Source organism: Scyliorhinus canicula, chromosome 18, assembly GCF_902713615.1.
Source record: "Scyliorhinus canicula chromosome 18, sScyCan1.1, whole genome shotgun sequence".
In the NCBI taxonomy this organism is placed as follows: Eukaryota; Metazoa; Chordata; class Chondrichthyes; order Carcharhiniformes; family Scyliorhinidae; genus Scyliorhinus; species Scyliorhinus canicula.
In genome coordinates this window covers 12,169,052-12,183,766 of record NC_052163.1, presented here as the reverse complement: position 1 = coordinate 12,183,766, position 14,715 = coordinate 12,169,052, and the positions used below count along the sequence as shown (strand labels likewise).

The following is a 14,715-nucleotide window of genomic DNA, read 5'->3' as shown; positions in this document are numbered from 1 at the left end:
GACATTTTTATTTCCCCAAGAAAGTCGACGAACGGCTGCCACCTCCGGGTGAATCCTAACATTGACCCTCTTAAGGCGAACTTTTATTTTCTCGAGACTGAGAAACCCAGCCATGTCACTAACCCCGGTCTCTACACTGGGGGGATTTGAGTCCCTCCACATTAATAATATCCGTCTCCGGGCTACCAGGGAAACAAAGGCCAAGACATCGGCCTCTTTCGCCCCCTGAACTCCCGGCTTTTCCGACACTCCAAAGATTGCCACCTCCGGGCTCGGCACCACCTGTGTTTTGAGTACCTTGGACGTTGCCTTCGCGAAACCCTGCCAAAACCCTCTAAGCTTCGGGCATGCCCAAAACATGTGGACATGATTTGCTGGACTTCCCACGCACCTCGCACACCTGGCCTCTACCCCAAAAAACGTGCTCATCCAGGCCACCATCATGTGAGCCCGGTGGACTACCTTGAATTGTATCAGGTAAGCCTGACACATGATGAGGATGTATTAACCCTGCTTAGGGTATCCACCCACAGACTCGCCTCTCTCTCTCTCCTCCTAGCTCATCCTCCCACTTGCCCTTAAGCTCCTCCACCGGAGTTTCCTCCGCATCCAAAAGTTCCTGGTAAATATCTGTTACCTTCCCCTCTCCCACCCAGGTACCGGACACTACTCTGTCCAGTATCCCCCGTGGTGGCAGCAGTGGGAAGGCCGGAACCTGCTTTTTCAAGTAGTCTCGCACCTGCAAATACCTAAACCCACTCCCTGCTGGCAATTCAAATTTATCCTCCAAGGCTTTCAAGCTGGGGAAGCTCCCGTCTATAAATAGGATCCCCCATCCTCCTAATTCCTTCCCTTTGCCATCTCCGGAACCCACCGTCCAGCCTACCCGGTACAAACCGATGATTATTATAAATTGGGGTCCAAACTGATGTTCCCTCCACTCTCTTATATTTCCCCCACTACCCCCACATTCTCAGCTGCCGCCACCACCGGACTTGTGGAGTATCGGGCTGGCGAGAACGGAAGAGGTGCCGTTATCAGTGCTCCCAAATTTGTGTCTTTACATGACGCTGCCTCCATCCGCTCCCACACAGACCCCTTCCCCCACTTCCTAATCATGGCTATATTAGCCGGCCATTAGTAATTGCAAAAATTCGGCAGCGCCAACCCTCCCCCCGACTGCGCTCCAGCAACACTTTCTTCACTCGCTGGGTTTTACCCGCCTACACAACCCGCAATAACCTTATTCACCCGCTTGAAAAAGGCCCTTGGGCTGAAGATGGGGAGGCACTCAAAGACAGACAGAAATCTGGGGAGGACAGTCATTTTCACAGTCTGTACTCTCCCCGCCAGTGATAGCGGGAGCACGTCCTATCTCTTAAAGTCCTCTTTCATTTGTTCTACGAGCCGGGATAGGTTTAGCTTGTGCAGTGCCTCCCATTCCCGGGCCACTTGGATTCCCAGATATCGAAAGCTCCTTCCTACCATTCTAAACGGCAGCTCTGCCAGACTCTTCTCCTGCCCTCTTACCTGGATCGCAAACATCTCGCTTTTCCCCATGTTCAATTTATACCTTGAAAATTACCAAATTCCTCGAGGATCCGCATAACTTCCCCCCCCCATCATGGCCAGAGCAAACAGTAACGGGGAGAGGGGGCACCCTTGCCTCTTCCCTCGGTGTAGTTTAAAATAGCCCGACCGCAGCCAGTTCGTACGCACACTTGTTTCAGGATCAATGAAATCGAGGCCTGCGACATTGTTGGGGGGAGGACTCTCTTGCTTCATTAAATGTCCTCATCAGCAGTGGGCTCAATATCTCAGAAAACTTCTTATAGAATTCCACCGGGTAGCTGTCTGGCCCCGGGGTCTTGCCCAACTGCATGCCCTCCAGCCCCTCAATTATTTCCTCCATTTTAATTGGGGCTCCTAGCCCTTCCACCCGATCCTCATCCACCCTCGGGAACCTCAACTGACCCAAATATCTGCCTCACCCCTCCACCCCCACCAGGGGTTCCGACTCATCTAATTTGCTATAAAAGTCCTTAAGCACCTTGTTCACCCCCACTGGGTCCAGGACTGTATTCCCACCTCTACCCTTTACTCTCCCTGGCTGCCACCCTTTTTCTGAGCTGGTGCGCTAACAATCTGCTAGCCTTTCCCCCATACTCGTAAATCACCCCCTTTGCCTTTCTCAGCTGTTCCACCGCTTTCCCTGTAGTCAACAGCCCAAACTCCGCCTGTAACCTACGCCACAGCCTCAGTAGCCCCGCGTCTGGGCCCTCCGAGAATCTCCTGTCTTGCTGGAGTATCTCCTCAACGAACCTATCCTGCTCAGCCCTTTTCTCTGTGGGTCCGTATCGAGATTAATTCCCCTCTGATCACTGCCTCAAAGCTTCCCAAACGGTCGCTGCAGAGACCTCCTCCGTATCATTTGTTTCCAGGTAGTTCTGGATGGGTTTGTTCACCTGCCCACAGATCGCTTTGTCCGCTAACAACCCCACCCCTTCAATTCCTTTGCCACGGTTGGCATCCTCCCTGTCCTGGATTTTGACCGGTCCAATGACTGCATTAAAATCTCCCCCATAATCAAGTTATGTGACTCTATGTCTGGGATCTTACCTAAAACCCATCTCATAAATTCCACATCATCCCACATGGGAGCATACGTTCACGAGTACCACCCGCACCCCCTCCAGCTTCCCACTCACTATTATGTATCTACCCTCCATGTCTGACACAATTTTCCCTGCCCCGAATGCCACTTGTTTATTTCTAAAGATCACTAACCCCCCCCGGTTTTTGAGTCCAGCCCTGAGTGGAATACTTGGCCAACTCTCCCCCGACTAGCCATCACCCTTTTTAGGCCAGCCTTCAGCTCTGCCTTCAGGCCTACACGAGCCCCCACCCCACCCCCACCTCAGGCATTCGCTGTCCCCGACCTCCCATTTGTTCTCTAGTAACAGTTCCTCCCCGTCAGCAAAAACAGCTCTAGAAACCCAACCCCCCATATCCAGCTCCAGCTTGACACCTGCTTGCCCCCACATTGTGCTTCCGTGACTAGGCTGACATGATAACTCCCGCACATGGCACCAAACAGTCTCTCTTTTTCTCTTTCTCTTCCCCCCTTTCTTTCTCTCTTTCTTTCCCCCCTCTCTCTTTCTTCCCCCCTCTCTTTCTTTCCCCCCTCTCTCTTTCTTTCCCCCCTCTCTCTTTCTTTCCCCCCTCTCTCTTTCTTTCCCCCCTCTCTCTTTCTTTCCCCCTCTCTTTCTTTCCCCCCTCTCTTTCTTTCCCCCCTCTCTTTCTTTCCCCCCTCTCTTTCTTTTCCCCCTCTCTTTCTTTCCCCCCTCTCTTTCTTTCCCCCCTCTCTTTCTTTCCCCCCTCTCTTTCTTTCCCCCCTCTCTTTCTTTCCCCCCTCTCTCTTTCTTTCCCCCCTCTCTCTTTCTTTCCCCCCTCTCTCTTTCTTTCCCCCCTCTCTCTTTCTTTCCCCCCTCTCTCTTTCTTTCCCCTCTCTCTCTTTCCCCCCCTCTCTCTCTCTCTCTCTTTTCCCCCCCCTCTCTCTCTCTCTTTTCCCCTTCTCTCTCTCTCTCTCTTTCCCCTTCTCTCTCTTTCCTCTCTCTTTCCCCTTCTCTCTCTCTTTCCTCTCTCTTTCCCCTTCTCTCTCTCTTTCCTCTCTCTTTCCCCTTCTCTCTCTCTTTCCTCTCTCTTTCCCCTTCTCTCTCTCTCTCTCTCTCTCTCTTTCCCCTTCTCTCTCTCTCTTCTCCCCCTCATTCAAAGCATCACATCCCCCAGTCAACAAACGTCAGGAAAACGTGAAAAGACAGCCACAGCAAAAAAAAAACCCAGAAACCACCCCCGCCTCCAACCAGCTCTCAGTAAGTCAAAGTTAACTTTAGCCATCAAAACAGCCTCTTATTGCACCTAACACTACTTATTCTAACCAGCACAAAAGTGATTTTCAACAAATCGCCACCGCAGTACTCTCCAAGGATTATGTATTTTACTTCACCTCCAGTCTTTTTTCCTTAATGGAAGTCCATACATCGTCTCGTGTTTCAAAGTAAAAATCCCGCTTCTCATGTGACCCACAGATGGGCTGGGTACAACATCCCGAACTTCACCTCCTTCTTAAAGAGATCTCTTTTTGCCCGGTTAAACCCAGCCAAATCCGCGCCCAGGCCCTGATAAATGCGCAGCGCACAATTCTCCCACTTGCTGCTCCATTCTTTCTTGGCCCACCGTAGAATGTGTTCCTTCACCAGGAATCGGTGTAAACGTACCACCATCGCCCTCGGCGGCTCGTTCGCTCGGGGCTTCTTCGTGAGAGCTCTGTGCTCTCTATCCACCTCCAGGGTCCGGGAGAATGCCTCAGCCCCCATCAACTTCTCCAGCATGACCAGAAAGGCGGAAGCTCAGTGGAGGAAAGCACGGGGCGGTGTATGAATATGGGGAAAAGGCGAGCAGGATGCTGGTGCACCAGCTCTGGAAGCGAGACGCGGTCAGGGAGATTGGGGGAGTGATGGATAGAGCTGGGAAGGTGGTGCGGAGAGGGATAGATGTCAATGGGGTCTTCAGGGACTGAAGGTGGAGGGGGTGGAATGGGGCGCTTCTTGGACAAGTTGCGATTCCCGAGGGTGGAAGAGGAGCAGGTGGAGGGACTAGGGGCTCCGATCGAGCTGGAGGAGGTGGTCAAAGGGATAGGGAGCATGCAGTCGGGGATGGCGCCGGGGCCGGACGGCTTTCCGGCTGAATTCTATAAAAAGTATTTGGACCTGTTGGGGCCCCCTGTTGGTCCGGACCTTTAACGAGACGGGGGGGGGGGGCTCTGCCCCCAACTATGTCACGGGCGCTGATTTCCTCGATCCTGAAGCGGGACAAGGACCCTCTGCAGTGTGGATCATATAGGCCGATTTTGCTGCTGACCGCCGACGCTAAGCTGCTGGCAAAGATCCTGGCCACTAGAATAGAGGATTGTGTGCCTGGGGTCATACATGAGGACCAGACGGGGTTTGTGAAGGGAAGGCAGCTGAACACAAACGTACGAAGACTCCTCAACGTCATTATGATGCCGGCTGTGGAAGGGGAGGCGGAGATAGTAGTGGCATTAGACACGGAGAAGGCCTTCGATAGGGTTGAGTGGGAGTACTTGTGGGAGGTGTTGGAGAGGTTTGGGTTTGGGGAGGGGTTGATCCGGTGGGTGAGGCTGCTCTAAGAGGCCCCGATGGCAAGTGTAGCCACAAATAGGAGGAGGTCGGAGTACATTCGGCTGTATTGGGGGACGAGACGGGTGCCCCTTGTCCCCCTTGCTCTTCGCGTTGGCGATTGAGCCCCTGGCCATGGCACTGAGGGAGTCAGGGAACTGGTGGGGCCTGGTGCGGGGTGGGGAGGAGCATCGAGTGTCGCTGTACGCGGACGACCTGTTGCTGTATGTGGCGGACCCGGTGGGGGGGATGCCGGAGGTGATGAGGATTCTTAGGGAAAACGGGGGTTTCTCAGGGTGTAAGTTGAACCTGGGCAAGAGTGAGGTGTTTGTGGTGCATCCGGGGGATCAAGAGGAGGGGATTGGTAGGCTCCCAGTGAAGCAGGCAGGGAAGAGCTTCAGGTACCTAGGGGTCCAGGTGGCGGGGAGCTGGGGGGCCCTGCACAAGCTCAACCTCACAAGATTGGTGGAGCAGATGGAGGAGGAGTTTAAGAGATGGGATATGTTACCGCTGTCACTGGCGGGGAGGGTGCAGTCCGTCAAGATGACGGTGCTCCCGAGGTTTTTGTTCCTGTTCCAGTGCCTCCCCATCCTTATCCCGAAGGCCTTTTTTAGGAGGGTCAACGGGAGTATCACGGGATTTGTGTGGGAGCATGGGACTCCGAGGGTTCGAAGAGTGTTCCTGGAATGAGGCAGGGATAGGGGGGGCTGGCGTTGACCAACCTCTGTGGGTACTACTGGGCGGCCAACGCAGCGATGGTGCGTAAGTGGGTAATGGACGAGGAAGGGGCAGCGTGGAAGAGGGTGGAGGCGGCGTCGTGTGGGCATGAGCCTGGAGGCGCTAGTAACGGCGCCGTTGCCGCTCCCTCCAACGAGGTATACCACGAGCCCGGTGGTGGCGGCTACCCTCAATTTGGGGGCAATGGAGACGGCACAGGGGAGAAATTGGGGGCTCGATGGAGGCCCCGATATGGGGGAACCAGCGGTTCGTCCCAGGGAGCATTGATGGTGGATTTCTGGGCTGGCACAGGGCAGGGGTTAGGAGGTTGAGGGACCTGTTTGTGGAGGGGAGGTTCGCGAGCTTGGGGGAGTTAGAGGGGAAGTTTGGGCTCTCCCCGGGGAACATGTTTCGGTACATGCAGGTTAGGGCGTTTGCCAGGCAGCAGATGGAGGGGTTCCCCTTGTTGCCCCCACGTGGGGTACGGGACAGGGTGCTCTTGGGGGTGTGGGTCGGCGGAGGGAGGATTTCGGACATATACCGGGTAATGCAGGAGGTAGACGAGGCCTCAGTGGAGGAACTGACGGGTAAATGGGAAGAGGAGCTGGGTGAGGAGATTGAGGAGGGGACGTGGGCGGATGCCCTGGAGAGAGTGAATTCCTCCTCTTCCTGTGCGAGGCTTAGCCTCATACAGCTCAAGGTGCTGCATAGGGCCCACATGACTGGGTCGAGGATGAGCAGGTTTTTCGGGGGAGAGGACAGGTGTGCTAGGTGCTCGGGGAGCCCAGCGAACCACGCCCATATGTTTTGGGCGTGCCTAGCGTTGGGGAGTTTTGGAAGGGAGTAGCAAGGACGGTGTCGAGGGTGGTGGGATCCAGGGTTGAGCCAGGCTGGGGACTCGCAATTTTTGGGGTTGCAGTGGAGCCGGGAGTGCAGGAGGCGATAGAGACCGGTGTCCTGGCCTTTGCGTCCCTAGTAGCCCGGCGGAGGATCTTGCTCCAATGGAAGGATGCGAGGCCCCCAAGCATGGAGGCCTGGATCTCTGATATGGCGGGGTTCATTAAATTGGAGAGGGTGAAATTTGCGCTGAGGGGATCAGTACAAGGGTTTTTAAGGCGGTGGCAGCCTTTTCTGGACTTCCTGGTGGAAAGGTGGGGAAATAGGCCGATAGCAGCAGCAGCCCGGGGGGGGGGGGGGGGGGGGGGGGGGGGGGGATTGGTGGGAGGGAGAACTGTGCACATGGGTTTGTGGAGGGTGCTATCTCTCTCTTTTTTGTTTCTTTTTTCTTTGTTTTTGTTCTTTCCTTTTGTTTGAAGTTGCTCTTGAAGCTGGGGGGGGGGTATTGTTCATGGGGTGTTGCCGCGGTTGTATGTTAATAGAGTTAAGATGTTTATATTTTGTATTTTGTAAAAATTTCAATAAAAATTATTTTTTTAAAAAAACTTCTCCAGCATATTCGTCACATAGGCCCTCGCATCCGATCCCTCACTGCCTTCAGGGAGGCCGACGATTCTCATATTCTGCCTCCTGGACCTGTTCTCCAGGTCCTCCAGCTTCTGCATTCTTTTCTGGTGGTTATTCATCTCCACCTTGGTCTCCAACATGGTTATGTATTCTTCATGCTCGGACATCTTTTTCTCCACCTCCTGGATCGCAAGTCCGTGGGTTTCCTGATTCCGCACCACCTAATCAATCAAAGCCTTGATCAGGTCCAGCGTATTCTCCTTAAGCTTGGTGAAGCAATCTGCTCCGTCGACCACTGCCGTCTCCCCGCGGCCCAACCTCTCCGCCATGCTTTCCCGCGTTGCCAGCTCTGCTCGCGTCTTCCTTGTAGGGCTTTGTCTTCTCTCACGGCCACTTCTGGTCCAATTCTCCATACGCTAGAGGGGGATTTCTCCTCACTCTTCACCGATTTATTGAATAAAATCCAGAAAAATGGGGGGAAAAGGTCCAAAAGTCAGTCACAGACGAGAGCTATCAAATGTGCGACCTACTCCTCCAAGGCCGCCACTGGAAGTCCCATGATTCTGTGTCTTGATAGACCTGACCGGTCTATCTGGAATCTTGATTATTATACTCATGAGGAGGAATACCAATAGGGGTGAAGAATGGTGAGGGGTCAGTGATCATGCTGGTTAAAACTGAGATGTTTCTATTATGAAGTATGAATTTATGGGATTAGGATCTCTATTTACTATTCACAATATCCGGGTTTGACCTACAAAATTTGGTGAATTCAATTGTCATAAATTTGACACATGCTACTCAGCTGGACATTTTTTAATTGCAGTGGAGGCTGATTTAGAATTTTCTGCCTTTAAGTATTGAACATTTGAGAAGTTGTTTGAACACCCCAATTGTGTGCCGGCGCACTAATAAGCAGTATATGTCTCTTAATTATTTCTTATTAAATAATTGCTTATTAAAACAATGCATGGTAAAGCATTTCCTCTGCTTTGTACTTGGTGTTATTGCCTATCTGAGAGTATCAACTTTTAAGCTTGGAACTGAAAGATCGTTTTCGATCTTGGATTAAATTCCTGCTGTTTAGTTCCGGTCAAAGTTATTTATTAAATTAATGCTGCTTTCAGAATTGCAAAAAATAATATTATCTGAAAGCCAATGAGAGCTAAAAGGGGCAAGTTGGTCTGAAATCTTCAGGTTCTGTACGATCTCAGGAGAAGCAAGAAGCAAATAAAGTGTTGGCTGTTATTGAATGAAGTTTATAAATTAACTTTAAAAGTATGAAATTATATTTCCCCCAATTCCTCTATAGGAAAAAAATTCAGACTACCAGGAACACACTGACAACTTTGGCAAGGTATTGTTGCAGTTTATTTTTTTCTCTTCCTTTGCATGTTTTTGTACTGTTTTCTTGTTCTGACTTTATTATATAAGAACACCATTTCATGGACCAATGTTTGAACCGTAGAGCAATTTATCCAAACACCAACAAAGGATTTCACAGATCCCAGACTTACCCTGCCAGGGACTGTAAGAGCGCAGAGTTTGATTTCACAAGTGATTGGTTGTAAATACTTTGGCACATGAGGAATGCGATGAACACTACAACAATGCAAATTTGTCCACCCTTTCCACCTAACAGCCCAGAGCTGGGGTTGCCCGACCTTCATAGGTAGGGAGGGAAATGCTCCAGCACCACCAGCCACTGCGGCTGGAGACAGCCTGTGAACCAATCTTAACTAGCAAAGCAGATTCTATTGTACAGGACAGTGTAATATGGAGAGTGTGAGGATTATCATCGGGCACCTCAAACGCCAGCCACATAACCAGTTTGGCGAGCGTAACCGTTCACCCCTTCCTAAGTCGAATCCGTGCACCATGAAACTACATGTACAAAAATTAGTAATTGTTTTCAAGGAAGACAAAACAACCAAACTCAAAAATGAAACCGTCTGAATCAAATAATGCTCTGTCCTGATCAAGTTAATTACTGCCGTCGAGTCTAACTTTCAATCAAATCAAGCCTTAAAAAATTAATCAGTGAGTGGAAGGCAAAGAATTTCAGTTGCAATGTCACGGGATTTCAGAGGTGTTTCACAATTGTGCTGTATGTTGCTGCCAAAGCAAATGACACATCAATGAAAATCTTACTGCAAGAAGGAAAATGGAGTGCTAAAATTATCTCCGTAAAGTTCAAAATTAGATTTTGATGCTGCAGAAAGTTCATGTTTACTCAGCTGCCTCCAGAATTTTCAGACTATGCTACAATATTCTGTACCTTACAAGAAGCTAATTTTTTAACATCGCCTTGTGGCTTGAGAGTTCAAATTCAGCCAATACGTGTTTTTTCCACAGAGGTTACTCTGTGTTTGGGGCGGGGGTGCACCGATAAAGTCATACAAACATGATTGTGACGTAGCAAGATGTACACCTTTATGTACAATGGAATCAAGATTTGCAACATGGCTCATGGGAAACCTTGCAGGAACAGGTCAGACCAAGCGGAGCCTATGAATTTGAGATGGGGGCCCCGCACTTTATGGAATGCATCAGACTTTGAAAGGAGCACAGATGTTAGGAATTCCATAGGAATAGACTCCATAATCCCACATACAACCCCATGACTCCTCATCAATATCAGTTGCCAAGTCTATTTTCTGAGACTGCAAGGTACCCAATGTACTCGCACAGGATATAGAACACAAGGTATCATGAAATTTGCTATTAACTGATTATGAAAATTCAGGATTTTTTCCACCAGGGAAATGGGAGAGTTAAGATGCATGGTTTTCTTATTAAGGATAAGTCTTTAAGCTGCAGATACCTTAAAAGAAACTTTATATGAATGTCAAATTGTTGGCATTGCTGCTCGAAGGTTGACCAGGAGGCACCACTGAACATATCTCCCAGCGTAAAAATATCCCTATCCAAGTATTGAATCCATGGTCCATAAGACCTGGTGGGAAGTCCCAGCTGCCCTGGATGGGAGAAAGAGCAGACATCAGTTTAGATCTCCCTTCTGATTGATGGATCATCCTTCACGCTCTAGGAATATTAATGATTATAGGATTTTAGCACCGAGCAGAGCCTGACCTTAAGTCCCCATAGAACAACAGATCTGAAAAGAATATACTGACCAGTCGGCTTCAATATTAAGCCAAATGGATGTGGGTCCTTCCTAACGCAATCCTTTATAACCCTAACATGAGAGGTTATTTGTACAATCTAATATTGGGACCATAGAACTTGGGAGCTGCAATTGGTGAACTTTACATTAGGCGTTTTATTCCATATAAACAAGCTGATTATTCCATTGATCTCCTTTAAAACACTAGCACATAACAAGATTGGCAACATCTGCAAGGGATCATCAATGTAGGCAAACATTCATCTTAATCAATGCAATCCTACGTGGCCACAATAAGTAATCCTACGTGGGGGATAAGGGGCAGCACTGCCTGGTCCCTCCTGAAGGTCAAAATTCTCAGATCTATAACCATTCTTGAGCACTGCCGCCAAGGGTCTATGATATAACACTAATATCCACTTCACATATCCCTCTCCCAACCCAAATTATAAAGCAGGTAGTTCCATGCCATCCGGTTGAAACCTTTCTCCGTATCTGAGGAAATCGCTAACCCACCAAACGTCCACTTTTGGAAAATTTGAATAACATTTAGTAACTATCTGACATTATTGGAATTCTGCCCTTTTATGAACTCTGTCTGAACCCCCTGGATAATCAATGGGCGCTTTCCCTCTGAATGCCACGCCAACACTTCAGACAACAATTTTGAATCAACATTCAGAAGCGAGATTGGCTTATAGGAAGCACACTCCTCTGGGGACTTGTCATCAAAATCAAGGAAATATTTGCTTCTTGGAGTGGCGGTGGTATTGGACCTGCCTCAAATGAATGACCGTGCATACCAATTAACTATCCATAACAAGTCCTTAAATTCACCATAAAACTCACTCAAAACCATCCTGACCCAGGGGCTGTACCCAGCTCTCACTCCCTAATGGCCATAGACACCTCCCTTTTTAGAGATACGAGCACTAGCCTTTGATCCTCCAGTCATAGGAAGATTAAGGGAAGAAAAGAAGCGCTCCATACATGTCTGTACCTCTCCAGACTGGCCCAACTTGTATAGCTCCACACAAAAATCCCTAAATGCCCTTGGTTTTGATTAGTCTGGTACCCCTGGAACTACAGACAGAGAATTGGTCCTCTTCATAGTCAGAAAAGCCAAGTATTTACTCAGCTTGTTCCCGATCTTATACAATTTTTGGTTCGCAAACGTTCGACTTCACTCGGCCTGCCCAGTCAGCAAAGAATCAAATGCCACCGACTGTTAATCTCCCTCAATAATCCTGGTTGGCACCCCCCTAGCATAAGTCTTGCAAGTCTCCCGTAAAATGGAGGGGGTCAATCAGAAAAGGAATTGACTGAGTGAAAAGGCTCAAACTCCTCAAAGTACGTAACAATGGATTTATCCTTTTTTTTTTAATTTGGAGTACTCAATTCATTTTTTCCAATTAAGGGGCAATTTAGTGTGGCCAATCCACCTAGCCTGCACATTTTTACGTTGTGGGGGAGAATGTGCAAACTTGGGGAGAATGTGCAAACTTCACACGGACAGTGACCCAGAGACCTTGGCATTGTGAGGCAGCAGGGCCAACCCACTGCGCCACCATGCTGCCCCGCAAAGGATTTATCCCTAAGCAGGGACATGTCAAAACGCCATGACCTATGGGGGCAGCGGGATGTAAATTCTCCACGCGTCTAGGTATTCCACCTCCTCACATACTGATGCCAACTCCCTTGCCTATGGTGGGAAGATTTCTGGTTACTGGGAGCTTGTACTTCAAAGGATTCAAATGACAATTAAAGTCCCCGCTCTCAAAAGAATTAGCTGAAGCCAGCTCTGTAAAGTCCATGAAGACTGGAGTAACGAACTCTGGAGAGTGATTTGGAAGGCCCCACACACACACACACACACACCACCCACACACTCTTCAGGGGGCTGGAAAACGATGGATAGTTTGTACGTCCAATATCTCCCCTTCTATGGTCTTTACACGGTCATGGCACTAGCCAGACTATCAAAATACTTAACAGAGTCATTGGGTATCACACTGGATGAAGCACAGCATAATTCACTCCAACTGCCTTGAGCTGTTTTCTTACTTTTATCAAAGCCGCTACACTCCTGCTGTGCTACCACCAAGGCGTCCTGGAAAAAGGAGATCCTCTCCCCTTCATGGAACCAGGTCCCACCATGCCCAGCTGCCTCCAGAACTTTCTGCCAATCTTGGAAGTTGTGAAAGTGAATGATTATGGGCCTGGGGTGTTGTTTGACTCTTGGGCCTCAAAAGACAGGATACGATGTGCCCTTTCCAGCATGAAATGTCCAGCCTTCACATCCTGCTTCAGGAAACGTGGTAGCCAGCTCTCAAAAAGACGTAACGGGGATCTTACCCTCCACTCCTTTGGCAGACCCACGACCGAAACATTCTTCTTCCAACCTCTGTTCTCCAGAACCTCTAGGATGTCTGACATACCACGTAGCTGGTCTTCCAAGGAATGAATGTGGGCTTCGGCTGAGGAAGCAACAATTTCGGCACTCAGAATTCTTTCCTCCGTTTCATCGAGCCTTTGATTAGTATTCTGCAGCTCGGTCTCATGAGAACTTAAGTTCTGTGTCAGCAAGCCGAGTTTGTCATCTGTAACTAATAATGTTACAGATCTTTGAAAGCACCGGGTTGAGAGCTTGATCAAGGATCAGGTCGCCATATTGAGAAGACAGTTCCACCCCTGTTGTGTCTGACTACTCCCTTTTATCGCCAGCGTTCTTAGGATTCCTCATAATTTTTTCTCTACTCTTAACCAAAAGTGTACGGAACATTAATGAATGCCCTGAGTTAAGCAAACTCGATGAACGGGTTTTTAAAAAAAAATAATGCCAGAGCCTTTGGAAAAGCTGCTATTCCCATTCCCGCATCACATGGTGCCCATAACTGACATTTTGAACTAAAAAGCGCTCTTGGCTTGCGTGAAAATACATTTCAAGTTTGCCCTTTAATAAATTACTGTTGGATTTTCCAGAGGTTTTATGAGGCTCCATTTGTTGCTCGTAGTGTACAGCTTTGGGTATGGTGGTGCCACAGTGGTGGTGTCTAAAAGTATCCATACTTCTGTAGCAAATTCAATATAAATAAATAGTTAATGTTCATTGAAGTGTCATATTTTTCACATCAATAGATGTTTTTTGACTTTAGAAAAGGTTGAAAATATGATGGATGCGAGTTCAGTTGCATACTAGGTTTTCTGCACTTCGGTAATCCATAATGGTCTTTTTTTCTGTCCTGTACCTTTTACTCTGCAAATAAAACCACAAACTGTGATTTCTTAAGCAACATGTATATAGGCTCCAACCAGAGAGACAGTTCAGCCTAAATAAGATGCTTGTGACTAGATATTTCCACTAGATGGCAGCTTTGGATTGCTTGTTCTGCAATGCACTTGTTATTATTTGACGAATTTTAGCTCGACACTTCAAAAACGAGTCCTGACTGCATTTTACAGCATGTGCTGAGATGTATTATTTACGTGATATTCCAGATCTGCTTTCATTTGACATTGCAAAGTTTGTCACCTCTGAAAATATTTGTACACTCAGAAAATTATGCTAATTTCAAATCTGCATCGAATGGGTAACACAATTCTAACTATGGAAAATCCCATCTACTGCCACACCTCCATGACCACCATTTTCCATTGGAAGGGAGGATCCGTTCCACAGGACATGCTCTTTGAATAAATATTTTCCAGCAACAAAACAAAAAGATGGATAAATTGCTTAATGTGAGGTTCAACACTCCTCAGTACAAATATGCAACCAAGAGGCGGGATGCAATGTTCCCTCTTAAGCTGTGCAACCTGGAAGTTACTGTGCAGGCTCAGCACAAATCGGCCTTGGATGTTATTTGTGTTTGTGCGGCCGCACAAGATTGTGGGAAGGGCGGAATTCCAGCCAACTGCTCAAGCATGGAAAATCCCATCTACAGCCACACCTTCATGACCACCATTATCTGTTGGAAGGTAGGATGTGTTCTACAGGACATTTGTGAAGCAAAATTCATCATCTTGTGCAAAAACAAAAGTTATGGAGGAGATTGCAACAACTATATTGGTATCTTGCTGCATAATTTCACTGGGAAGGTCTTTGCTCAGGTCATGCTTAAAAGACCCCATCTACTTGCAAATCAAGCATTTCCAGAAGTACAGTATTGTTTCTGTGCTGACAGATCTACATATTTTCCTTATTAGAAA

General features: G+C 48.4%; 1 protein-coding gene across 2 annotated transcripts in view; it reads left to right on the top strand.

The window, feature by feature from the left end:
• Positions 1–14,715, top strand: part of pcyt2 (phosphate cytidylyltransferase 2, ethanolamine) — a 53,373-nt gene that overhangs the window by 17,545 nt on the left and 21,113 nt on the right. For both annotated transcript variants that reach the window (XM_038776380.1, XM_038776379.1), the window contains exon 6: positions 8,692–8,736. In XM_038776380.1, the coding sequence (XP_038632308.1) occupies positions 8,692–8,736 (45 nt within the window). The remainder of the gene's footprint in view (positions 1–8,691; positions 8,737–14,715) is intronic.